General features: G+C 40.3%; 1 protein-coding gene across 3 annotated transcripts in view; it reads right to left on the bottom strand.

Moving 5' to 3' along the window:
• Window positions 1-7,762: 7,762 nt before the first annotated feature.
• The window catches only part of MRPS27 (mitochondrial ribosomal protein S27), a 46,154-nt gene continuing 28,384 nt past the window's right edge, over window positions 7,763-25,532 (bottom strand). For 2 of the 3 annotated variants that reach the window (XM_072360291.1, XM_072360292.1), the window contains exons 5-12: window positions 23,668-23,782; window positions 23,050-23,128; window positions 21,702-21,817; window positions 19,442-19,544; window positions 17,258-17,400; window positions 14,471-14,626; window positions 9,855-10,119; window positions 7,763-8,515 (exon numbers count right to left, since the gene is read on the bottom strand). In XM_072360291.1, the coding sequence (XP_072216392.1) occupies window positions 9,880-10,119; window positions 14,471-14,626; window positions 17,258-17,400; window positions 19,442-19,544; window positions 21,702-21,817; window positions 23,050-23,128; window positions 23,668-23,782 (952 nt within the window). In that variant the 3' untranslated portion in view covers window positions 7,763-8,515; window positions 9,855-9,879. Of the gene's footprint in view, window positions 8,516-9,723; window positions 10,120-14,470; window positions 14,627-17,257; window positions 17,401-19,441; window positions 19,545-21,701; window positions 21,818-23,049; window positions 23,129-23,667; window positions 23,783-25,532 lie in introns of those variants that run through there. The other variant, XM_072360290.1, reaches the window with a different exon arrangement.

Here is a 25,532-nt window from a genome sequence, read left to right as displayed (position 1 = left end):
TTCCTTCTCTAGACTGCCTGCAGAGGAGCAGCATGTAGTTCTGTGATTCAAGATAGTCTGGATCTTTAGTCTCAGAAATTTTACCCAATACTAAAAGAAATATATTGCATCGAAGAAAATCTGTGAATTGGAAGTTAAAGAAGGTGTAATGGCCTCCAAAATGGGGATATGTGCTGGTCTGTATGATTTGCTGTTATGGCTGGTTCTACATTTCAAAATGTAGTGAACTATGACTTTATTTTATTTTCTTTAATTTATTTCAAATTCACATTGTTAGGATATTTTTGTTTAATAGGTATAAGTTTGCACTCCTAATTTGTATGATTTTGTTGTTTTTGTTTTTTTTTTTTACTATGCTTTAGAGCCCCTTAACTGTGGGCTCTTAAGGCCTGTTCAATGCTGTGAATTACTGTTTGTCAGTTATTGGGGTTTTTGATTTATTTTTAGTGTCTTCCTTTTTAATTTCTCTTTTTAAGGTACCTCTGGCAATTCTATTTTATTTATTGCTATACCTTATAAGTTTTTAAGAATGACTATAGCACAAAAGGCAGTTAAAAAGTATGTTGTGAAAGCAAATATACTTGCTGGGCTCATAATCATTTACTTTAAATTGCTTTAGTTAACACATAACCTTCAAAGTTTTAGGCAACGTTTTTGACAGAATAGTTGTACTGTTTCTGCAGTTCTTTCTGCTTTGTCTACTTTCGTATGTGGGTAAGACTTAGAATTTTTTGAGAGGATGGGAACAGATCTTCTGGTTTGCTGACAGAATCTGAAGCAGTTTGTACCTTTGCTTTGGTAGAAAGTCTGTTTTAGGCACAGCCGTGGTCCTGAGACAAGTCTCACACCAGTGTGAATCAGGACTGATTTTGCTACAATCAGGGAAGTTACAGTCACTTGATCCTACTGTAAATTAGAATCAAGCCTTAAATCTCTCAAAGTAAGTTTGTGATGGCTCAAGCATTTGTTTTACTTATTTAAAAAAAAAAAAAAAAAAAAAAGAAAAAAAAAAAGGCAAAAAAAAAAGAAAAAAAAAAAAAAAGGCAGTTAAAGCCAATCTTAAAATGTACATTCTTTTTCTGCTGCTACAATAATATTAAAAGCCCAGCCTGGCTCCTCTGAGGTATTGTAATGCCTGTTCCATCCATTTCCTTTTAAATGGTAACCATGCCTGGGTGCAACATAGCGATGAACTCCCTCCTCTTGCCCTTAATGTCTTTCCTGTCTGTGGAACTAATCTAACTGTGCTAGTCGTAATACTACACAATTAGCTTAGTAACAGTCATCAAAATGTACCATGTACATTAATGATGAGTGCTGTTGATCGGCATAGATTTCTAGGAGCATGGTTTGTTATTGATTACTCTAATTATAAAGATTCAATATCTGAGTGTGAAAGACACTCCATTTAAGTGATGGTGTTATCCATAATAGCATCCCAGTCATGATCGTTATGCTACTAACTATCCTACTTAATAAATTTCAATGAAGAATTACCTTTAGAGATCATCCCCCACTCCTGAACTTGGACAGGGCCTCTCATGCATGCCTTTTCAAAGTCCTGTGGTGGGCCCGATGTCATCGACCTCTACTTTTTATCCCATCTTTCATAGAATTCACTTTTGATTTTTTAAGATTACCTTACATGCAGTGGTTAATGGAGATAACTGTGTATATGAATGTTTTTTTAAAAATTGTCTATGATAGCTTACTCTATTTAGGAGAGTTCCAGTACTCATTTTACTAAGATTTAATTGATTTGTTAATTGAATTTTGAATCCCTCCCACTACAAGCAAGTCAGCTCCAAAGAGCGCTTACTGTACATCTGGGACATTTCTGTCATACGCTTCTCTTTGTTCATCTGTCGCCAGAGGTTCTTTGCTCAGTAATGATGTTTTGAGAGAAATAGTAATATTGTTGGTCTGGATTTATTAGAAAAGGAGAAGTATAATCTTCACATTTGAAAGAAACTGTAAGCTTTCATCTCTTCACATAGCAATTGAACAAAACACTAAAAAGCAATTAGGGGCAAGCATTTCTTAGGATGCAGTTATGTGGTCCACTCAGTTTAAAAACGTTTGGTACTTAAAAACAACTACAACAAAAAAAAAAGTCTGATTGTTGTGACTTTAAGAAAAATCTAAAAAATTAAACAACTAAATAAAACAGTGGCATACAAAATACCATAAGGTTAAAAAAATAATAAAAAAATTTTAAAAAAATAGAAAAAAAAAAAAAAAAGAAAAAATAATACAAAGCTTCTCTGCGCTAGACTTGCTGGGAGCTCCAGATGGCAGGAGCTACCTCTTCAAGACTGGGCTGTAATCACAACTTTAAAAGAACAAGTCTGAAATGTGCTTTCACGCATTTGCATGCAGCCATTTTCTTCCCAGCTATGGAAAGAAACAGTCTTGTTGCTACTGAGAAGCACCTCACACACCTCCTCTCTCTTGTTCTGAATGGTGTTTGTGTCAGTCTGCAGCTGTGTATGGTATTATGTCTTATAATCCTGCATCACTTCTATTCTATCCAGTCATATCTAATGTAGAAAATTAGTTTCCAGTGAAAGTAATATGTAGTGCTTTTATGATATTTGTGTGCAATATCCCCTCTTCCATTGAGGATATTTGATGTAAAAGAAACAAACTCAGTTCCACAATAAAATACAAAAGTGGTAAAGAGGTGTTGGCATGTTTCTTGTCTTTGTGTGTGTACATACTCGTAAGTTTCACCTTCCCTTCAGTCGTGATTACCTCCTACTTGGGGTTGTGCTCAAAGGATCAGTGACTGTTGAGATATCAGATAGGAACCAATCTCTGTTTAGAAATCTGAAAATAAACAAAGGTTACTTTTATTCTTTAGGTGAAGAACATTACCACGATATACCACAGAGTGACTTCTTTCTGTATTACTCAGCAACATAACACCCTGTTTTCAGTAAGGGCATGTTCAGCTGGCTGCGTCAAGAGATGGTGGGCTCCCCAGTACAAAAAAGACAGGGATCTCTTGGAAAGAGTCCAGCGGAGGGCCACAAAGATGGTGAAGGGCCTGGAGCATCTTCCTTATGAGGAGAGACTTAGGGAACTGGGCCTGTTTAGCCTTGAGAAAGGAAGGCTGAGAGGGGACTTGATCCAGGTTTATAAATACCTGAGGTGTGGGGGCCATAGTGGCGAGGCTGGTCTTTTTCAGTAGCGCGTGGGGACAGGACTAGGGGAAATGGGCTGAAACTTCAGCATAGGAAGTTCCGCACGAATGTGCGCAAGAACTTCTTTACAGTGAGGGTGACGGAGCACTGGAACAGGCTGCCCAGGGAGGTGGTGGAGTCTCCTTCTCTGGAGATATTCAAGACCCGCCTGGACGCCTACCTGTGTGACGTGATGTAGGGAGCCTGCTATGGTAGGGGGGTTGGACTCGATGATCTCTAGAGGTCCCTTCCAACCCCTACGATTCTGTGATTCTGTGATACCAAGAACAGCCCGATTAGAAAATGAATCTTGGGTTGGTTGCAGTTTAACACAAGTGCATTGCTTGATTCCAGCAGACATAATCTCCATTGCCCATTGATCTTGGTGAGCGGGACAGGACTGGTCAGCACAAAGGATGTGTAAAAGGCTGGGAGTCAAGCCTTTGTAGTTTTGCTTTATGGCAGCCATAGCGAGGAGCAGCAGTGACCACGTATGTCTTTCTCCTCCAGTGGCATGCAGCAAGGGGAGCTGGCTCCTTAGAGAAGCTGTGTCACTGGGGGGTTTCCCTCCTCCTCAGCCATCCTTTTTGTGAACCCCTCTCATTCTCCAGTTTCTAAGGTTGCATTTCTGACTTCCAATGGTATCAATAAAAAATATTGTTCTTGGCTTGGATTGGGCTGAGCATGGTAAAGAAGAGAGAAATGAAGACCAGATGGGGGGAGTAAATGCTATGAATCCTATACCTCAAGTATAATCCTGCATATGATTGTGCCCAGGCTTTTCGAGCTTTGTAGTAGAGTAGCCCAATCCTTCTTAAAATATATTAAAATGAATATTTTACATGGGACAGGTCAGGTTGCCATTCTAATTATCCATCTGTAATTAAAAGGTATGGCTATAGATTGACTTTGTTGGGACCACCCCCTGGTGCCAGTGGGAAAGGGTAGCCCAGCTCAGTCTCTGATGCTGGCTTTCTGCTTCCAGGGCCAAATGAAATCTTTCCTTCAGTGGAGCTTATGAGGGAGAGAATTGTATCATCAATGAACAACTTCAATCATTTTGCAAAGCATTTCAGAAGACACAGGAAAATTATAATCCCTTATGATCAGCCTCTCGGGTCTCTCTAAAATGATGGATCTGCTTTGTGGCATCCCAGACCTGGAGGCTGTTCAATACCAATTTTTAGTGCTTTATGTCTGGGAGGAAGCAATAGCTTTCCATGGCTCCTAGAAGAGAGGCATGCCGAGTTCACTTGAGTAATGTCCATGGCGATGCATCATAGATCCAGCACATCCCCAGGGCTATAGCAATCTTTCACTGCTGACTGCTGCTGCTGCGGTCCTTACCTAACCTCTCATGGACTCCATCAACCCAGGCCTGCATGAAGTCCACAGAGCGCTGTCCTCCTTGTATATAGCCTAAACCTGCAGAGGATGAAGATCTCCTGAGCAGAGCTGAATGCCCTCAGTTTCTAGGGGATTTACTGGCTTTTGACTGCATGCACAGCACCGTTTTCACCTGAAATGAAACAATTTACATTTCCTAAAATATTGAGAACCAAGGAACCAAATCAGTGGGTTCTGCATGCTTCCTGGGCATCCGTCTGCTGGTTCCTGAGGATCCCTACCACTTGATGTAGGTGCCTCTCCACCTTTCAGCGGCTCCAGCATCACTGTTCCCAGTGTGAGGAGGTGCCAGGAGGAGGAGTGTGGTTGCATCTGCTGCCAGCTCCACTGCCAGAGTGGCTGCATGTTCTGTGACAGACGCATCACGCACTGTGGATGACAGACAGCATACATGAAATAGAGGGTGCCTATATCCCTATGTAAACAAGGCTAACAATTTTTGTATAAACCGTAGCTATGTTTGGTATACCTGTGAAGGCCTGTTGTGAATGGATCTCATCATAGCTCAGCTCAGCTGTGTCTGAGCTTGAACAGCTGATAGTAAGCTAAATGGCTGAGCCACTTTGATACTTAATACAAACCCCCTGGATAGTGATCCAGGGTTTCCAGCAAGGGTTTACAGTTTCCAAAGATAAGATTACAGCAGCAGCTACCCTGTGTGCTACAGCAGAACAGACTTGAAAGTTTCATTCCCAATTCATTCTGGGGAAGAACTGTCAGGATTTGCAATAAACAAGATACACTGATAATCCTGACAATTGAATGGGCTCCAGTGCTCTTTTTGTGCCTTGGGCATTTGCAATTCAGAATACACTGGGAGCACTAGAGTGTATCAGACTGTTTTAGAGCAGCAGCAGAGATGGTATCGTGTTGGTTGCTCAGAGATCAGTGACAGACAGCTTTGTGACTGCTGAATCACAGCATCATGAAGGCTGGAAAGACCAACAAGATCCAACCATCAACATGTGCCTATGCCTGCTCTATGGATGTGTAGGTATATCTACACATTTCTTGAACACTTCCAAGGATGGTGACTCCAACACCCCCTGGGCAGCCCATTCCAATGCCTCACCACTCTCACTGATATAAAGTGCCTCCTACCTGAACAACCCCTGGTCTGAAGCCCGCAGCAGCGTCCTTCTGTAAGCACAACCATCCCTTTTGAGGAATATGTGGCACAGTTTGTGCCAGCCCCATCTGCACCAGGTCTGGTGTTGTTGCAAATAGGGCCTATCTGCGCCAGGCTCTGGGCAACGCTTACTTGAGCTGCAAGAGAATAAATATGTAATTTCCCCCTTCTGAATAATGCATGCGACCTTCAGAGCGCTGCTGGGAACGTTCTGCCAATGACACCTGTGGAACGAGTTATGTATTTGTGTACCCAGTCAGCAGCACATTTGGTGTCTGCAGAGGATTTGCAGACTAAGAAGCTGCAGACTCCCCTTTTCAGTAGAGCTGACAGTAGAAGGCTGAGCTTTAACAGTGCCAGTGCTCCTCCCAGCAGCAGCAAAGCTTGTGCAGACGTTCTGAAGAAGCTCTGCTCCTTAAGGATTGGTCTCCTTTGCAGCACTGCAGGGACACTGGGCTTGTGGTCACCGTGTGTGCATGCAGCACTGTGACTGCAGGCAGTTGCACTGCTCCTGACACAGGGAGCCTCTGTCACATAGATAGCGGGATAACAAGTAGGGAAATCATTCAAAAACTATTATGAAGAAAGACATACTCCAGTGATCTACAAACACACTCTTAAGAGAGAAGTTGAAGCTGCTTTAGTTCAAATCACAGCTGTAGTCATGGAAGAAAACGGGATGTGAAGTAAAGAGGCAATCCATGGAAAGATTGTGTTACGAACAAGAGAGATGCCTCCTGGGAGCACTGTGACAGCCCTGTCTGCCTGCAGCAGTGTCTGACAGCTGTCTGATACGCAGCAAGAGGCAGCCACATCGCAGAAAGCCCGAGCGTGGCCTTGTGAGGAGGGCTTGCTGAGCTGTAAGCTTGCACCTAACATGCACCAGGGTGCAGAACTAGAGGAACTCTGATCCTTTTTGTGTTTGTAGAGAAGATAAAAGTAGCAGTTTTATATGTTTATATACATTTACATATGTAAATACTGTCTCTCCCTCACCAGGCACGGTGCAGCTCCCAGCATGGGGCGGGTGCAGCCCTGGGCAGGCTCAGGCTCTGTCTGTGCTGCTGCACACCTTGCTCTTCTGCAGAGCGCAAATGCAGAATAGCAACTGGGTTAAGTAACAAACAAACACTATCAGCAAGAGCTGACAAAGCAGCACATGAAGTGCTGTTTGAAGATGGGAAATTCAATTCTAAATTGCTTATTAATCCAGCAATTTTTACTAAACCCCGCTGGTATGGTATCTTTAGGAAATACTAATCCAAGGCCACCATGTTACATTTAGTGGAGGGACTGCCAAAACCATTGAAGGCATGGGACTGGTGTGTGTGCCCTGCACCTGTAAACTGGGGCTCCCAACCTCCCCACTGAGCAGTGCATGAAGCTTTGCATGCCCAGTTGAGTGCACTGAGTGCCCTGCTGCCTGAGACAGCCGGGGTGTGGAGACAGGACAAGCAGGAAGGAAATGGATGGGGCTGAATGTACAGAAGGATCAATGGGGAGATTAGATGGGAGGCTGTGCAGCAGAGAAAGTGGACAAGAGGGGCTGCTGACAAGTTCAAGAATGTACAGGTAGGCCTGTGGGAAATTTGGTCATTGGGAAGACACTGGTATGGCAGAAACTTGTTGCTACTGAGGTGAGACCTGCAGAGGGGGAGCAGAGAAGGTGGGAGACCAAGGCACTGTGAAGAAATACATTCCAGTGGCATGCCAGAGAGGGAACAGGGGTCTGGGTGTGGGGCTGGTGGAAGCATCAGTAGAGGCTTCTTGCTCAGGGTGATGCTGAGCTGAGATGCATGACAAGACTTGCCTGAATTTCTTGCTCCCTAAGCTACAACTGATCGGAACCCATTGCCATGAGTACTGGATTTCGTGCCTCTTGTCTGGCTGCCACAGTCTATTCTGATGCCTGCAAAGCACTTTGCAGGGAAACTCTCTTCTCCTGGGAGCAGGTGGGAACAGATTCGAGTCCAATGCAGAGTATGTTTTATCCATGGTAAGGAAAATCTCTCCTGGAGGACAACATCACACAACACTTGTTCTCCACAGTTTATTTAAAGCTCATGCCTGGATGAAAGGCTTTATCTAGTCAAGAGTTCTGGCTACAGTCTGGGCCAAAAGCATTCAAACCCAGTGCTTACAAGTAAAAAAAAAAGGAGGCAGCCTGCAATATTAACAGGTTGGTCATTGCTTAGAGGAAGATTTTTTTCTGTTGCTATAGCAGTTAAATCTAAATTAATGGTAAGGGGGCTTAGCTGTGTGGAAAGCGATGCATGCTCTGTGAGATAGCAGGGACGTGGCAGCTGGCTGCCTGCTGGAGCCTGATGAGCATTAGCAACCTGGCATGTTCACCCAGCAGGGGAGGAGCACAGAGATGGAGCCAGAAACAGGCTCTGCATGCTGCCAAGGAAGAGATGCCAGCAAGCAGCTAGAAGCATGGCAGTGTCCACTGCAGCCTAGCCAGATAGTATCTCATAGGCATGGGAGCAACAGCTGAGATGGCTGAGGCCATACAGCAGACCCTCCATGCCTTAAAAATGTAGTGGAGGAAGAGCTGGCTCTTGTATCAAGAAGCCAAGAACAAAACTGGATGGTACAAGATAAACTGTGAACCTTTGGGAGTACAACCCATGTTCTCATGCTGAAAAATTGAACACAGGCACAGGAAGGACACTTCAGTCTCTTGTGGCCAGCTAGGAATGCTGATCTTCAAGCCACCAGTTTTAACCAAATTGTTCTCAGAAGTGCGTTTGGCCTCCCTCTCTCCCTTAAGGCTAGAAAGCATCAGGAGCACCTAAGAGGAAAAAAAAAAAACTTCAGAAGAATTGATAAAAATTGCTTGTAAAGGATACCGCTGGATTAGTCAGGCCAAAACACAGAATTACCCTTTCATCTGGAGACTGCACTCCTACCGCACTACAGGAGAGACCACAGAATTGCTGATAAAAAGGGCAAAGGACCCTACTGTCATGTTCTTAGATGTGAAAGCAATCAAGTTGTGAGTGTACTCATGGGGAACAGGCAAAGAATTTGGTGAACGCCAGTAAGATGCCTAACTACAAATAAGTTCAGAGAGCTGCAGCATGTTCTGTTCTCAAAGGATTTAGTCAGTGTGTGATGTGAGATTTAGAGCTCTAAGGCTAGACAGGTGCATGATAAAACTGGAATTACTTTTCAGATACTGTGGAAGAGCATACCAAGGCACCACTGTTAACACAAAAAGGTGCCATACAGAAAGGCTCTTGTCAGGGTCTCCCTCTTTTTAAGGAGCTGGCCCCGCAAGAAGCTGCAGAAAATTGTCTCTTGATCAGCTTCTGTGGCAACAGGGAATGTAAGCACGATGCAACCCACCATCTTTTCTCTCTTGACATTTTCTTTTGCTTTGTATGAATAGCTAAATCATTTTCACAATCCATATAACAGGCTTTGGGATTATGTATGCAGCTAAAGTAAAAATGGGATTAAGTCAAAATAGAACCATGAAACAGTGCCCCGAATATAAAAGGAAATGCAGTGCAGAATGAGGCCCCTTTGCTGAGGTGATTGTGCCTGTTTCTCTATTGACCTGAAAAGTGGAGCAGGGAAGTGTTAGTGAATTTGGAAATTTCTCAGTTTCTTACAGGGAAGCATTTTCATAGGCACATCTAAGTGCCTTTGCAAGTGCTAACTCCCTGGTTCAAAAACAGTCTAAAGTGGGCTTCCAGCTCTCTGTAGACTAGCCCAAATTTTCCAAGTGGGCAGGAAAAGAAAGCAGTCAACATACGTTAATCCTCTTAGTCGCTAAGTTCAGAGTGACCCAGGCATTCTTTTCTGTGAGAAACTCACACTGAAACGACTTGTGTATGAAATTTTTCCCTCTTCTTTTGTTTCTTCCACCCTCTACAACTTTCACCACAGGCAATGCCTTTGTTTCTTTGTATTATCTCCATACCACCCCCCCATCTGGCTGCCAACAGGAGGAAAATATATCATAAACATGATGATTTCTAAACCACACGTGCTTTTGCTTCAGAAAGCAGGAAAATGGAAATAAATTTATTTGCATGTAGTAAATAGTCACATACAGTCATATTTGCAGCAGTAATTAAGTGAATTATTTATAGTGAACAGTTCACGTACAGAGGAATGCATACCATTATGGCAGTCTGAATTCCAGTATTAAGCAGATGCCTTAGCTAGCTTCCTAGCTTCCAGTTCCTGCTTAGCTTTTTCTCTCATTTCTCTTTCTCTCTCAATGAGAAGCGCTTGTTCTTGCTCCCACTCCTTTAGCTTCTGCTCATGCTTTGCGATGTCCTCCGCTTCACACGCTGGCAGCTTTTCCTTGACGAGTTGGGTGGTCAGGGTTAACAGGCTTTCAGATTCAACTTTGCCAAGTGAATGCAGCTTAGAGTACAGATCCTGCCACAAAATGAAGGATTTGATGGTGACAGAGAAGGAGAAAGACAATCAGTCACAAAATAATCAGTGACAAAGCATTTCCCTGTAACAACCAATTTATAGTTGTTTGAATCTAATGACTAGCTGTGCTGATCCAGGCTGGCCATTCTGTCCTAGCTAAGGATTCTGACTGTGATAGCAGGTATTACTTCTTCCTCTTGAAATGCTAACCTCTAGAGAGTTTTTCTGATCAATAAAACTGAAACAAGAAAGTTCCCTTACTTACTGAAATTCTCTTTATTTTTCCAAGTGTAGTCACCTGCTATAAACAAAGATCAGCTGACCAGTCAATTGTGAAAATACAACTTAAGCACCTTTTTTTTTGCGTCTTAACTCAAAGCTGACTGACTGATATGCTTCCCACTGCCTGCATTAGCATCACTCTCCACAGATGCAAATCACTTTAAATGCTTGCTTACTAGTAGCATGCTAAGTAGCTTCCATTTTTTTTTTTTGCCAACAGTTACTGTGATCTGAGGTTTGACTGTGTTTACTCACACCAAATGCAATAGAGCTAAAGCAAGTAATATTTATCCAGGTATATTTTACAACATAACAAAAAATATAGCTTCACTAAGAAAATGCAATACTTCTTTCTGTGCTTTACTTACTTAGAACTCATGCATCATAAATGTATTAATTCACTTAAGACGATGAGTCACTGAGTGATACTGCTTCTGGCTTTATGGAATATTTGGCCCAATGGCTCCCTAACAAGCTGATTAATTGCCTTAAAAGTGCAGCTACACAGACAGCCAGGAAAGAGTTTCCTGGGGGAGGAAGACAACACGGCACTGGCACATTCCTTAACCCTTGCTCATTCATTAGATAGGAACATGTTTTCCTGATTGTTCTTTTAAATAAGATGTTTTACTGAAACAGGCACTTGCAGAAATGTTTAAAGAATGAAGGTACCCTAAAGACAGCTATATCGTGTCCTTCTTTCACATGTTCTTTGAATAAACCCCACTGATTTGCACTGAAAGATAACTGAAAGGAGAAGGAATAATTAATCATCACACAAAATGGTGACTCTGAGGGCATGATGACATTTGGTTTTCCACTCCCAGTTATCACTGGGAGCTTGCACACTATGCAGCTGGCCCACAGTGCTGCTCTTACCCAGCACTCACTGCATTAATCTGCAAAGGCACTGCAGCTCAACTCTAGCCTCAAGGTTATGCCTTCTTCTGAAAAGGGAAATTGGAGTGCCTCTTCTGATACCTTTTTACCTCTCCCTGTCTCAGCCAACATAACTACAACAGGTTTGCTATTCTGTCAGGCCCAGGAAAGTTTGAACATGACTGACAGCAGATAAAAAGCTCTTTTAACAATATGTGTGCAGGTCTGAGGTGCTTGGGAATTTGGCTCTGTTGCCTTTGATTTTATGACAAAGTTTATAAACAAAAACAACCTGACATTACCGAATTAAAACCAAAATTAGTAACATCTATTTATTTATTTCTCTTCTGTTTGAGATATGAGTGAATTTACAGTACATCCAGAGTAAATACGAAAACAGCATGGTTTGGGTTTGGGAAAGGAACACAATTCCTGATATCTGATACAGAACCTCCCTACTACCCACTACTAAGGATGAGATGGAAAGAGTTTGTGTGCTAAAACTAAGCAGTATGAAATTGAAGTAGAAGAAATGCAATGAACTGGAAACTAACTGGGCCCCTCTCCTAACCCATAATTGGTACTACAGAACTCTGGAATCTTCCCTGCTCTGCTGTAATACATTAGTGAAACTCATTTAGGAAAGTAGCTATATCCTGCAGGTACCAGAAGGGCACATTCTTAAATGGCAAACTCATTGATTTTTATAAGCAGTCTCCAGGGCTCTGGATGCAGATAGAGAAGGTACGTTGCTTTTAAAGAGGGTGCTCTCAGCATTTATATGATTAAATGCTTACCCACTGATCACTGACACAGATGGAAGGAATTGCCTAAGGAACACTGTACTGAGTAATATGCCTCAGAATACAATATCTGGGAACAGGTAATTACGACATGAATGAGAGTGTCAGACACAAGATTCTAAATTACTGCTCTGAAGGCTTTATCTGGAAATAGCCAAAGGCTCTCAAGTCCTGATTGCTGGGGGCGAAGGACATTCTGCCTCTCATGTATCTGATTTCCTAGACAGGCTGCCACAGCTGTTTCAGAGGTTTGTACTAGGCATAAAGTTCAAGACAATGTAGAAAACCATGCAGAACATGGTGCAGGATCTGTATGCCTGGAGAAAGACCAGATGCTTTTCCTTGCATGCCCAGGTGTATCACTGGATAAGAACTGGACGAACATGAGACAGAAACAATTTATTTTGAGCACCGGAAGAAAGACTGGGACATGCTTGCTAATATAGAACTAGACAAAGTGCAACAGTCTTCTCAGCAGCAGAAGTGCAATTTCTGCCTTGGGATTAAACAGCATGTACCAAGACACTGGCAACTAATGCCAACATCACCAGGTTTTTTCCGAGCAGCCAGATCCATAACTTTCCTTAGATCTATGTGTATTTCCAGGGTACTTGCACCTCTGTCGTGCTAGCACCCAGGTGGTCAGCTGGGCAAACTGACTGCTGCTGGCTAAATTGATTTGAGAGAGGAGTATAATAGCTCTTCCAAACTTAGCAAGAGTGGCATTCTGTCTTGGAAGCTATTTTTTCTCATCAAGATGTTGTAGGTGTTAACAAGGCAGGACCTTGTTTTATCTGGGGGGGAGTGGGAGATGTTGTAGGCGTTAAGGAGGATTTGGGATGTGATGCGATAGTACCTCCCCTCTTCCGTCCCCTGCCTTGTGATGTATCTTGGGCGCGCATTTCAAATGTACACTCTAGGGGGCGTAGACGAAGTGATTAAAGTATATAAGGTGTAATTACTCCCAATAAATGCCATTTTAGCCATCTTTCTTTCTGAGTCATGGTGGCTTTTTTGGCCCTAGCGGGGTTAACGCTATAACCTGGGGCAAGGGGGTTTGAACCATGGAAGCACATGGCAACATCAAGACAATTGAAAATTATAGCTTCTTTATATATAGCTTACTGTTGGATACCTACACTTTGCGTAAGTACTAAGTTTTTCCTTAGATTTAGACTTCTCAGAGACCTTAGAGATAAGAATGAACAAAGTAGTTTGTTGGACTGACATCAGGGCGCTCATTACTACATCAAAGAATGCCTGAAATTAATTATGGAGCTTGAAGAAAGGTTGAAGCAATGAGAAAAATATTCTCTTGGCACCACTCTTCCCCACTGTTTGACATTTAGACCTTGTTTTGAGCATTCATCGTTATTTTGTTCAAGGGCAGACAATGGATGGACAATGACAGACACAAAAAAATGCCTCATTCTCTCCTTCAAAGGGCATGTGTATTTACCTAACTCACTGTAATTCATCAAGGCATGAATTATCACATGCTGTCCACTCATTCATTTCAAATACAAAGTCCTAAGTCATTAAGTGTAATATTCAAAGACTAGTGGTAAATAGTCTATATAAATATACACAAAAGAAGGGAAAAGCAAGTGTTGGTGATGTGAAACCATAGGGTAATCATCTAATTTCTGAAATTTCTTTTGAGCAACTGCCTGTATTCAGAGCTGATCAAGGTCATGACAGCAATAGAGGAAGCTGATGGTCTAAGAAGAGTGCATTACACCTGGAACTATAAGCCAGACTAGTTTTAACCAAGGGTACTTGATTTTTACCACAACAGAAATCAGAGATAAAATAAAATGGGCTTTTCATATAGCTATGAGATGATAATAAAAAATACCATATAGCTAGGCTGTAATGTTTGAATTTCATATTGTTTCAACACTGTAACAAACTAAAGACAAAAAGGGAGAAAGATATAATTTATTATCCAGACTGAAAGTAAAGGATGCAACTTTTGTACTTAATGTACATAAATGGACAATAAGTTTAGGATGGTCTCATCTCTAGTACAATTTATTTTAATAAGCAAGAACCCACTCAAAGTCAGATAATGGATCTCTAATGACATACCACTTTTGCAAACAGCATTTGGATTTATCATTCTGATGTATGAGAAGTGAAGATAAAATCCCAGCAGACAGACAAAAGACAAGTGGCCTTGAGCACTTATTTGTTTGAAGGCTGCTTCCTCTTTGAGTAAGTGAAAATGTAAGGCGACATCAGTTTCAGAAATGCCAGGTGGACTCCTGGTGCACTGGAAGAGTGTCAGTCTACTAGCCATAATTTGTGAATTTATTACATACTAGAAGATAAGTAAATAAGGAGCTCAACAGCTTAGAATACTTAGATGAACAGAAGTTTCCTACCTTGAATCGGCTGTAGTACTCGGGTATTTTAGTATGCTCTGCTTCTTCCGGTTCTATATATGCTGACTTCTTCTCTACTTCTTTGGCTTCTTCAGATGGCTCTGGATTGGGTTTTGCTTCAAGGACAGACCGTAAAACAGTCTCCAGGACATCAACCTGGGCAATCACATTTGTCATCGTTAGCATAAACTGTTTGAGACTGCAATCTAACTAATATCACTATCGACTTTACAAACAACTTTGTAAGTTACCATGTAGTTCCAGATAACTAAATGATAAATTCTAGAAGCAGTCTCACTCTTTCTTGGAAGAATTCATTTCAGACTTCTAAGTTGGACATTCTGAAGTCCCTGCAGCAGAACAGTAGGTCTCTGTCAACTCCCTGTGAGTCAGGTGCTGACTGGCATTTGAGAATGTGTCAGGCACTAGGCTGACATCTCCTCTAGGTCTGACACTTAGCCATAAACACCAATGTTAAACAGTAACCCCTGTGATAGTGCGATATGCAATCACAGATGCATCTAAATAATAGGTTATTGCAAAACATTCAAGCAATATAGTATTTAATTGATAATCCTGGTTCCTCCTTCATGAAAGTAAGAGGGAAATCACTTACTCAGCAACAATAACATTTATGCCTGTCATGGGCTAGATAATTTAATAGGAAAAATGGAAATGTGGCATGCAACATACTGCTAAAGGTATACTTTTAATCTCTGTGACTCCAGTTTTTTTCATGTTCTCCACCTGGAGTTATCAAGAGAACCACCATCTCCTAACTGAAGCTGTAGCAAAAAAACTCATTAGTGTCACTGTGGGACTTACTAAATTATTTCCTTATGTATTATTGATACAAACTATGGAATTGCTATATGGATGCTGCTGCTGTTCTGGGAATAACATGATTGTCATAACTGAAATTACTGAATGCAGGCTGATTGCATTTTAAAGTTCAGCCTTTAGAAATATAAAAAGCTGTTACCCTTCTGTGAATCACTATCAGTTGGAAGCAATAACTGTGTAACCTTGGAATCCATGAAACTTGCCACAAGCATAATGTCTCCTGATACCTATGTGGTTTCATTTTTGTGACATAAGTATGTAATGTTAGGAATAAAAATGAGGCTTACTTGATATAACATTCTTAGCACTAAAATGTAATTCATAAACTACCAACACTGAAACAGGACTAAAAATAAATAAATAAATAAAAATCAATGAAATTCTAATTATGTGCTTGGAAATACATAAATTCTAATTTTGAGAGTTTCTCAAGCAATCCCACGTACCAAAATTTGCTTGTTCACAGTTAAACAATATAGGACAACACTAAACCAGTGTTTCTGTTGTTCTGATAGTAACAGAAACTCTTTCTGCCAATAGTAATGACAGAGAGAAAAGAGACCTTGCTATTGAGAAACAGAGGAAAGCTTAAATCCTGAAAAATAACTGACTGATAACAATTGACCAAATCACCGGAAAACATTTACATCAAAACTGTGCAACTAAAAAAGTTTCCATTTGAAAACTTTTGTTTAGATGACAAAATTTGTTCAGCTAGAATACTACATTTTAGAAAATAATCAAGTTTGGAAAAACAGGATTATATCTTTTTCAAGTGACCGTTATTGTGCAGGTATGTCAGGACAACGTACAACATGGCCCATACTTACTAGTGCTGTGACCTGATACACCAGATGCAATCTGTTTCAGCACTAGGATGTTTGTAGATTGCCCAGAAAAGTCTGAGGAGTTCTTTAATTTGTCTAATATTTGCAAGTGGAAAAAATCATAGATCTATAAGGCTGAGTTCTTCAGGCTTGGATTAAGAAAGAAAACTGCTGAATCACACCCCCAAAAATAAAACAGTGGGTGTTTCAGATGTAACACTTCCTTCCTTGTCTTATCCAATATTATGCAGACCTGCTTCTCAGTACAGAGCACCAGGAAAACCTGCTAATCAGCGACCTGGCCTTCGTACATCAAGGGAAATGCAGACCCTAGTACTGGTGCAAGTAAAAGGGAGACTCCTGTCACCAGGAAGCCCTTCAGGAAAGAACACCAAGAAGGGATCTTGAGAGCCTCAGTGCTTTTTCTATATAACATCCCATGTGGTTTGTTCCACCTAAACTGGCTGGTCCAGGAGCAGCTTGAAGCCTCACAGTGACTGAAATCCCAGCATCCCTTAGTTGGAGCTAACCTCACGAAAAGCCCGAATCACAGAATGGCCCAGGTTGGAAGGGACTCCAAGGATCATGAATCTCCAACCCCCTTGCCAGGCAGGGCCATCAACCATGCCATTTACTAGACCAGATTGCTCAGGGCCCCATCCAACCTGGCCTTGAACACCTCCAGGGACGGGGCATCCACAACCTTTCTGGGCAGCCTGTTCCAACACCTAACCACTTTCATAATAAAGAACATAAAAACCACCTTAAAGGACATACAGAATTAGCCATGAGCAGCACAAAACATGACATTTCATCTTCAAGTATGTCTCTGAGGGAACTGGGAAGTACCACAACAGGAGCATAAATGGTATGTGGCAACAGCAGATACTCACTCCCAAGGACACGGCAATAGATGTAACTGCTAGCTTGCCACCTAAAGCAGTGTCTCCATTCTAAACCACCTCTCCTGGATTCCAAAGAGCTATGAAAAATTGGTGCGTCTGGAAAGGTCGGATATCTTCTCATTAGCAAGGCAAGTAATTCACAAGTTTTACTTGAGTTTGGCATGTTTCTAATTTCTTGTTATATACAGGTTATATGCAGTTTTCATACTCACAGCTTCTTGGCAGATTTTGCTGTCTCCTGGCAAAGAAGCTACATTCTCCATCACCTGCAAGGCTCTATTTAAGTATCCAGGTGTCCACATCAATGGCATTAGGTTGTATACAGCTCTTAGACCTTTATTCAACTCCACTTTCCCTGTGATAAAACAGTCAGATAGAACCTTCAGATTAATGCTTGAAAACTCAAGTCCTAAGGAAATCTGTAAGAGTTGACACTGCTCTCTGCAACAAAGCAAGTTTCTAGGTTTGTCTGGTAAAAACAACACTCTATTCTGTGAAGCAGCTTTGACAGAATTGTTATTATTATACTTAGAATGCCTCCTGTTTGCCCAGTTTCATAACTATCACGTTCATTTCTTGTTCCTCTCTACTTATACTCTTCTGTCACCTGGAAATTTTGTTCACAGGGAAAAGAGGAAAACTGGAGTAGTTTTCTTGTTTTTTTGGCAATTATAACAGCAGTTTTAAGCTGGATTTCTGAATGTCTCTGACAAACAGTTCCAGAGCCTTCATGGACTCACTGTGCAACGTTTGTCCACCAAATCTGAGAGGACTCCCACATGTGGTTTTAAGGATTTATTTACACATGTACCAAGGCCAGATTGTATGAGATTAATAGCACATGCTCTGGGTAACTGTACTGTACAACTCAGTATTCTTATTTCTAGTTGGAACTTACTAGGCCTGCCAAAATGAAATCTTGGTTCTTCATTTATGGTACTGTGCACTGAGGTCTTCATGACTGTTTCTTCTGAGGTGAACGTGAGTAGAAAAGATGAAATTCCCATTCAACACAACAGAGGAAATTTACATGACATTCCAGTTTGTGAGTACTAACTGGCAATGAACTTCATCCCAAGCTCTTCATTTTGTCCTTATCAATGAAAAAAACCCACTATGACTTCAGTGTTGCTTATCAGAGCTATGCATCCAAGTTCTCAATTGAATTTAAACTCTGATTACAATAATGCATGACTTTGAAAACAGTATTTCCTTTTCCTCATAGAAAAATAAGGTAATATGTTCATGAAGTTCATAGACTACAGATAAACTAAAACAACCAAAGTGCTTTAGGCCACTCTGTGCCTGAAGACATCTTTCACTCTTTCAGAGGTCGGTTCCATTAGTGCTGGCAAGACTGTGTAGTATGTGACATAACAGTAAATAGCTTTTGATCTACTGAATGTCACTGTCATGGAACAAGTACTTCTGCTCACAAACACCAAAATGCACTTCTACAGATGCTACTCAATCAATCTATATAGCACAAAACTGAATGCCAGTTTAACAGCAGCTCCATGAAATATGAGACTTCCAATTAATTTTCATCTTTATCCCTCTTTTTTGACTAAAAATGAGGTTTTCATTTTACTCATGGTAAATCAGAATCAGCAACCTAACTTTGTCACTAGATATTGTATTTTGAGCTCATATTTCATGAACACATACACTATCATCTTGAATGAATTCTAGAATAAAATGAAATGCTACTGTAATGGAACAAATGCATAATCACACATTCTAAACTAATTTATTACTTTCAGTTAAATAATCACTTTGCAGAGGACAAAAGTGTCTGGACTATCCTTCTGTGAAGGTTACAGTAAATTCAATAATTACTTATTTCTTCTTTCCCATCCCACATCCTTCTTCCCTCCTATATTGGATGTACTCTGATCTAGCTGCTCTTCAAATAATACTGCATATTATTAGCAGTGAAGACTCCTTAAAAGATATAGGATAAAGGTGCTACTATCTGCTATTCACAGCAGAAACACTAATGTTGCGGTGAGCACTAATACTTTATTTAAATATTCTAAATGTAGTGTTTTTCAGGTTGTGGCCTCGCTATACCTTGGGGTTTAAGGATTACTTTAAGCTCAATAATTTGAATTAGAAAAAAAAGCTGATTCTTCATAATTGTCAATTTGTTCCGTGGAACTCTGTTTTTTGGGGTTTTATTTGGAAAATATGTTGTTCCCTAAGCAAACCAACATTACTCCTCTCTAAGATTACCCTCCTTCATTTGGTCTTAACTCTGAAATTGTTCCTACCATGATTTCTGCTTTTTTTTTCCATCACTCTTCATCAGTTACATTTTAGTTAAGCACAGACACCAGTTTAGTTCACCCAATGAACAAAAGGAGAAATATGATTGTGAAGGAGGTAAAACTTACCAAGAAATGCATAACCATACAGCTGGGAGCTGAATCCCACAGTGTTTGTTTGCTTTAGACCTGTCAGCAATAGTGATGCACCGAGATTTCTCTCCTCTTCCCACTGTAGATAATAAACTAATATGTAAACTAAGCATGTGTTCCTTGACAAACACAAACAAAAAAGTTGCAGCAGTGAAAGAAACCACATGGTCTTAATCATGTCTTACTAATAAAGTACAGAATTATGCAGCAAGTTCAGAGTTAAAGTACACATATCCTGAAGAACAGTACATTTATGCAAAGGAGCATCTTCTAAATGAAAATAAAATGTGAGGAGCCAACATTTTGAAGGGGAATCAGTCAGTGTGTTTACATAGGGATAAGGATTATATTAATTTATGTTGGCCAAGTTCTGCCTCTGTCCTGTATGTCCTCACATTTGCTTCAGTCTGATACTTCTTAAAACAAAAATTACATTGGAAAAGTCCTTTCTTTTAAGTGTGTGGTAGGATTCATGTGCCACTATATTATGCTAGAATAGGAAAATGCTGAGAAAAGAATATGCTGCTAGCAGCTGCTTCAAATCCTAGTGATAGATCAGACCAAATATGGCTAGAGACCCAATCAGTAAGTATATTAAAACCACAAGAGATGTGCACTCCCTTGACTCTTACAAAGCACAAGGGTTTGACCAGGCTTAATGTAAGGAGGTATCTTTTTCAGATGAGGCATTTTTTGTCTCCATTCAGATGCACATGAACTTACATATATATATAGCCAACAAAAAATACCATTATCTGACAACCCGGAGATGTATTTGTCTGACCTAGGAAAGAGATACAAGGGGATAGCTCTGTTTCCTGCTGCATTCAGCATTCCTGGTAAATGTTACAGAAAAAGCAGATAAAACCAGAAGAGAACCTTAAAAACCTTAAAGGTCTAGATTCTTTTGGGAGCCAGCATGCTTGGCTTCAAGAGCTGGAGAAACTGGGAGAACTTAATATTAGTGCCTCTGCAATTAAAGTTGGCAATCATACTGATTGTTTTCAGCAATCAAGCATGAAATGTTCTGGTGAGAGCTAAGACGTGTTTCAGCAGTGCTTACAGCAGCACTAAAATGGAAGCTCCCTACCACAACTACCAAGGATTAACATAGTCAAATTGCTTGTAATACAGTTCTCAAAGTTAAAAAAAAAAAAACAACATTTTATCAGTCTGCTGGCCCCTAAACTACAGCCAATGCTCTGTCTGCAGCAGGACACTGGCTGATCTTTCATGCACCTTGGAAAGAAGAAATGGGGATTTTCACAAGCAGCTGACTTCCTACTCTTTCCACACTCTTTCCTAAATTAGCCACAGAAAATTGGTACTGAGCATTATGAAGTCTTGACTACTACTCTCTATGTTGTATACCTATAAAAATATGGCTTAATGCTGTCCTTGGATGGAGTTATTTCAAAACATATACTAAATAGGTCATAGCTGCAAAAATATGCTTGCTTTTTTAAGAAGAATTACATGTCCACACCACCTCTGCTTGCAAGTTAAGCCTTCAAGAAATACTACGCATACTGACTAGCAACTCTCTTTTGCAAACATAGACAAACATAACAGGAAAATGCTTCTCACATACAAGTGATTGAGTATACTTGTCTTCTAGGGAATGGAGAAGATTGAGTAGGGCAAATACAGACCTGTTTTCAGCAGTGAAAATTGAAATTACAACCCAACTAACTGAAATCTTATAAATACATTTTAATAAGACATGTAGAAGCTTCAAGTACTTTTCTTATGGATGACAATAAGCTTTTGAAGACCTATGACAAATCACAGGAGAAATAGCTGCTTAAAGTGATAGGAGAGCCCTTGTGGTAGATAAAGTCCTATGTGAAATGTTTTGTTACCAAGTTCCAATGATGAGCAATACTCACCTTAACAGTGTCCTAAATAACAGATTTTTGTTAACTAAGAAAGCCTTCTTTGAACTGAAGTGAAATGTCACTTCACAACTTTGCAATGATCGTGTACCACCTCTGAAAATCCCAACACACCTTCAGAGAAAGGAGCAACAAAAAGGGACTGACGTGATTTGCTGGTTTTCCTCTTGCTTTTATATCCCCTTTCTCTTATAGTGGTCAAAATGATAAAGAAAATTGGTAAGCATTTCATTTTTTACAAAAACATAAGGGAGAGTTTATATTCAGAACAGAATGCCCAGCTGCAACACAACACTTAGAAAAAGAAGCTCTATGTATCGTTTTGAGTGTGGCAAGCTTACCGTATGTTCAGACTTGGTTGCTAGGTGCTGGTATAAAACATAGAGAGAAAGAAGCTGGGTCGAGAGCTCATCAAAACTTTCTTGTAGCATGATCTCCGTTACTACTGATAAAGCATCTGCAGAGGAAATAAACACATGTTAAGTGGAAAATTACTCTGCATCTGCATCTGTTAATGTTCTCCAGTCTTTTACTGCTGCAGTGTATTCTGAAGTAGTTAGGAAGAAAGTTAAAGATTTCCTATGACTAACAGTAAAGAATTAGTCTTACCCACTTGGGCTGTCATGAGAAGGAGAAAGCACAATCAACTGAACTACGTATAAGGCAATAATAAGCTTTCTAAACACATCTTTACCCCCATGCTCTCAGGCTTTGATTGCTGCTTCTCTGCTCAGCCCTTCAATCATTACCATTTAAAAAAAAAAAAATTAAAAAAAATCTTAGAAATAACTTATTTCTTCTAGTATTTAAATTAAAAAGAAAAGAAGACTAGCTTAAATTCATTGCCTTCAAGGTGACAGGGGTGCACAGCAGAGAAGAAATTCTGTCACAGAACACCACAGTATTCACTGTATTCAGCAAACAGTGCTCTTGAGGAGCTCCATAGGGAGTTCCAGTGATACTAGTTCTCATAAAGGTCAGTTTTTTAAACTGAAGGCCTTGAGCATATTAGAGAAAAAGAAATTTAAATAGAAAACGGGGGAACTCATAGATAGGGGCCTCTCAAAACAAAGTATGTATTAACTTCCCACTTAAAATCTTCAAGACAAAAGCTTCAGACAAGTCTTTTGAAGATTCTATTTTCCCTCTCACTTGTTTGGTTTGCAAAAGGTTTATGCAAAGAAAGATTGTTGAGAGCCTATAGTGTCAAAAAAAAAAAATCTGCAGTGAAATGAAAACCTTAAATATTTGTCATCAGACATGACAGGTTTATTCTTCTCAGCACTTTCTCCAACAACAAACAGGTCTGTCTGGACAAATAGCTCAGTTTAGATGCATAGCTTTTTGAATAGCTTACAACTGGACAACGTTGTTGAATTTTCACTAGCATCTTGTAACATAATATTAGCATGTAAATTGGAAATCTGGAAGTTAAAGAAGATAGCTTACTTTTTGAATAGCATTAATGATCAGAGAAACACTGTGAATTGTGTGTTTCAAAATCATACAATGAAAGAGATCCCAATCAAAGTGATATATAAATATACAGAAAAGTAGTTTAGAAAAGGAAAAGTGTGTTTTCAAGGTGACTTCTGAGACAACATGGCTATAATATTTTAATACAAAGGAAGTCTCTACATGTTTAAGAGCATACAGCTAAGGATGATGAGCAGGTGTTAATTTTCTTACCCTCATACTTCTTCTGTTTTATAAAACAATCCAACAAAATATTGAATGTAAAATTATCTGGGAAAATTCCATATTGGACCTGAAGACAAGAAGGAAAAAAAAAAAAAAAAAAAAAGAGTGAGAAAATCTGCTGTTCAAATCTTTCATAGCAGAGTGCTGAAAGCACCAGAAAGATCAAAACCATGGTGTTGCACATTGGTGCAGTGTGACAGTCAGGCAATGTAACAAGCTTATTAACATGGCTTCTGTGATGTGGGCCTACCACTTTTCAGTGTACTGGGTTTATTTTAGCAGTTAGTCAGGGCCTTTAGGAGCAAGAAAGGCACTGCCTACCAAGATTTTTATGCTCCATTTCTATTCAAAGTGCTTTAGACACCACCACTACTTAAAACCAAAAAGCTCAAACAGAAAGGACAGAAAAGCCGTAAAGAGCTTTTACTGAAACTGAAGTCTGACTTGAGTTTCAGAAAGTCAAGTCAAATTTTTATTTTGACAATTACATATCTGAACTTAAAAGCACAGTATTCATAACAGGCTGTAACAGGAATTCCAGGTAGGGCACAATTGTCTCAAAACATTGATCAAATATAGTTATAGTTCTTCCTTGTAAAATCTTACCTTGTTTTTTAATGTGTATAAGGCTTTGTCTTGCGCACCATGTTTTAAACATTGTCTGATCCAACTGTGAATGGTCCAATCTCTCAAGTACCAGCAATTCGGACTGTGCCGAAACCTGAAGGGTGATAAACAGTCCATGTGACAACTGTTCTCTGAATGAAAATCACAGTAAAAAATAATCTGTAATCACAGAATCGCAAGGGTTGGAAGGGACCTCAAAAGATCATTCAGCACAACTGCACTGCTAAGACAAATATTCAACAATAAGTTGCACAGGTTGGAGTTCAGATTGGTCTTGAATATCTCCAGAGGAGACTCCACAACATCTCTGGGCAACTTGCTCCAGTGCTCCATGACTCTTGCCTTAAAGGAGTTCCGCATGTTAGTACGGAGCTTCCTATGTTCAAGTTTTAGGCTATTACTTCTTGTTCTATCACTATGCACCACTGAGAAGAGCCTGGCCTCATCTATTTGCCTGACACCTCCCTTTAGATATTTTTAAACATTTATTTGATCCCCTCTCAGTCCTCTTTTCCCCAGGCTGACAAACCCAGGTTACTCAGTGTTTCCCAACATGGGAGATGCTGCAGGCACTTTATCATCTTTGTGGCCCTCCACAGGACTCCTAGGAGATCCCCGTCTTTTTTGAACTGGGGAGTCCAGAACAGTAGATTAAATGTGGCCACTAGGACAGAGTAAAGGGGAAGGATCACCTCCCTTGACCTACTGGCCACGCTCTTTTTAATGCACTCCAGGATGCCACCGGCCTTCTTGGCCAAAAGGGAACACTGCTAGCTCATGGCCAACTTGTTGTCCACAAATCAATCATCAGTAGATTGTGTTTCAATACCTCCACCCTTCATGGTCTCAAATATTAATCTTTCTGTATTTAACTTTGCAGCCAATCACTGCTCTCCAAAGAGCTCTCTAGTTGGCCCTTTAAGTCAAAGTAACAATACTCAGGTATGCTTTAGTAGTTTGTTTGAAGTGAGAATCTGATCTTTTCACAAATGCAAAATACTTTAAATTTCTCACTTTCTAGAAAGTCTACTTCTTTTCTTCTGTGAAGAGGAATACCATAAAATAATAGCTTGGTATATTTATGATAGCAACTGAGATTGCTATCAACATTGTAGTACTTTTTAGCATTGTCCTTCTAATTGTAAAACACTGTATTATTAGTCTCTTCTAAGACTGTAATGCTCCACAGCTGACAACATTAGCAAGTATCAGAATTACATCAAAATAATGCTGCCTCTGAACCTTCAGCATTTGTGTATCTGGTATCTCCAAGCATTTAACTCATGCCTCTCCCCAGTCATTTATGAATTTACCGCACCTCTGCCTCCTCAGACTGCTGCAGACTTCATTTGTGTTTAGAAATGCTTCATCAGAGACACATCTGTCAAGTACAAAGAAATTTCTGGACATTTTTCCCCTACCCCTCTGCATCAGCTGCACTAGCATTGCTCCTCATGGACTTCTTTTAATCAGTTCTGAGACAGCTCATGACATAGATTCAGCAGTGTTCCCAGGTAACTCACTCCAATGCTTAACCTTAAGTTCAGCCTCTTTTGTTTCATTTTTTTAGAGATTTACTTCATGACTGGAAAAGTATTGACTAAAAACATACAGAGCTTTACCTCAGACAAAGTCTCAAAAAGCAATTACCCAGTGGTAGGAGCTGCTTCCTTGATCCCGTGATGAATTTCACACCTCAGCGTCAAGAGGTACACACAACTTTTCTCAATTCAAATTGAATGCATGAAAACTAGATTTGGTCCCCAGTGCAGAAGTGAGTGCCTCTTCCCTTAGTAAACATCAGTGACTGCAATAGGCTCATGTGCAGATGCTTGCAGCCTCAA

Source organism: Excalfactoria chinensis, chromosome Z (genome assembly GCF_039878825.1).
Source record: "Excalfactoria chinensis isolate bCotChi1 chromosome Z, bCotChi1.hap2, whole genome shotgun sequence".
Classification (NCBI taxonomy): domain Eukaryota; kingdom Metazoa; phylum Chordata; class Aves; order Galliformes; family Phasianidae; genus Excalfactoria; species Excalfactoria chinensis.
The sequence above is the reverse complement of the archived record's forward strand: the minus strand, read 5'-3'. Positions and strand labels throughout refer to the sequence as shown.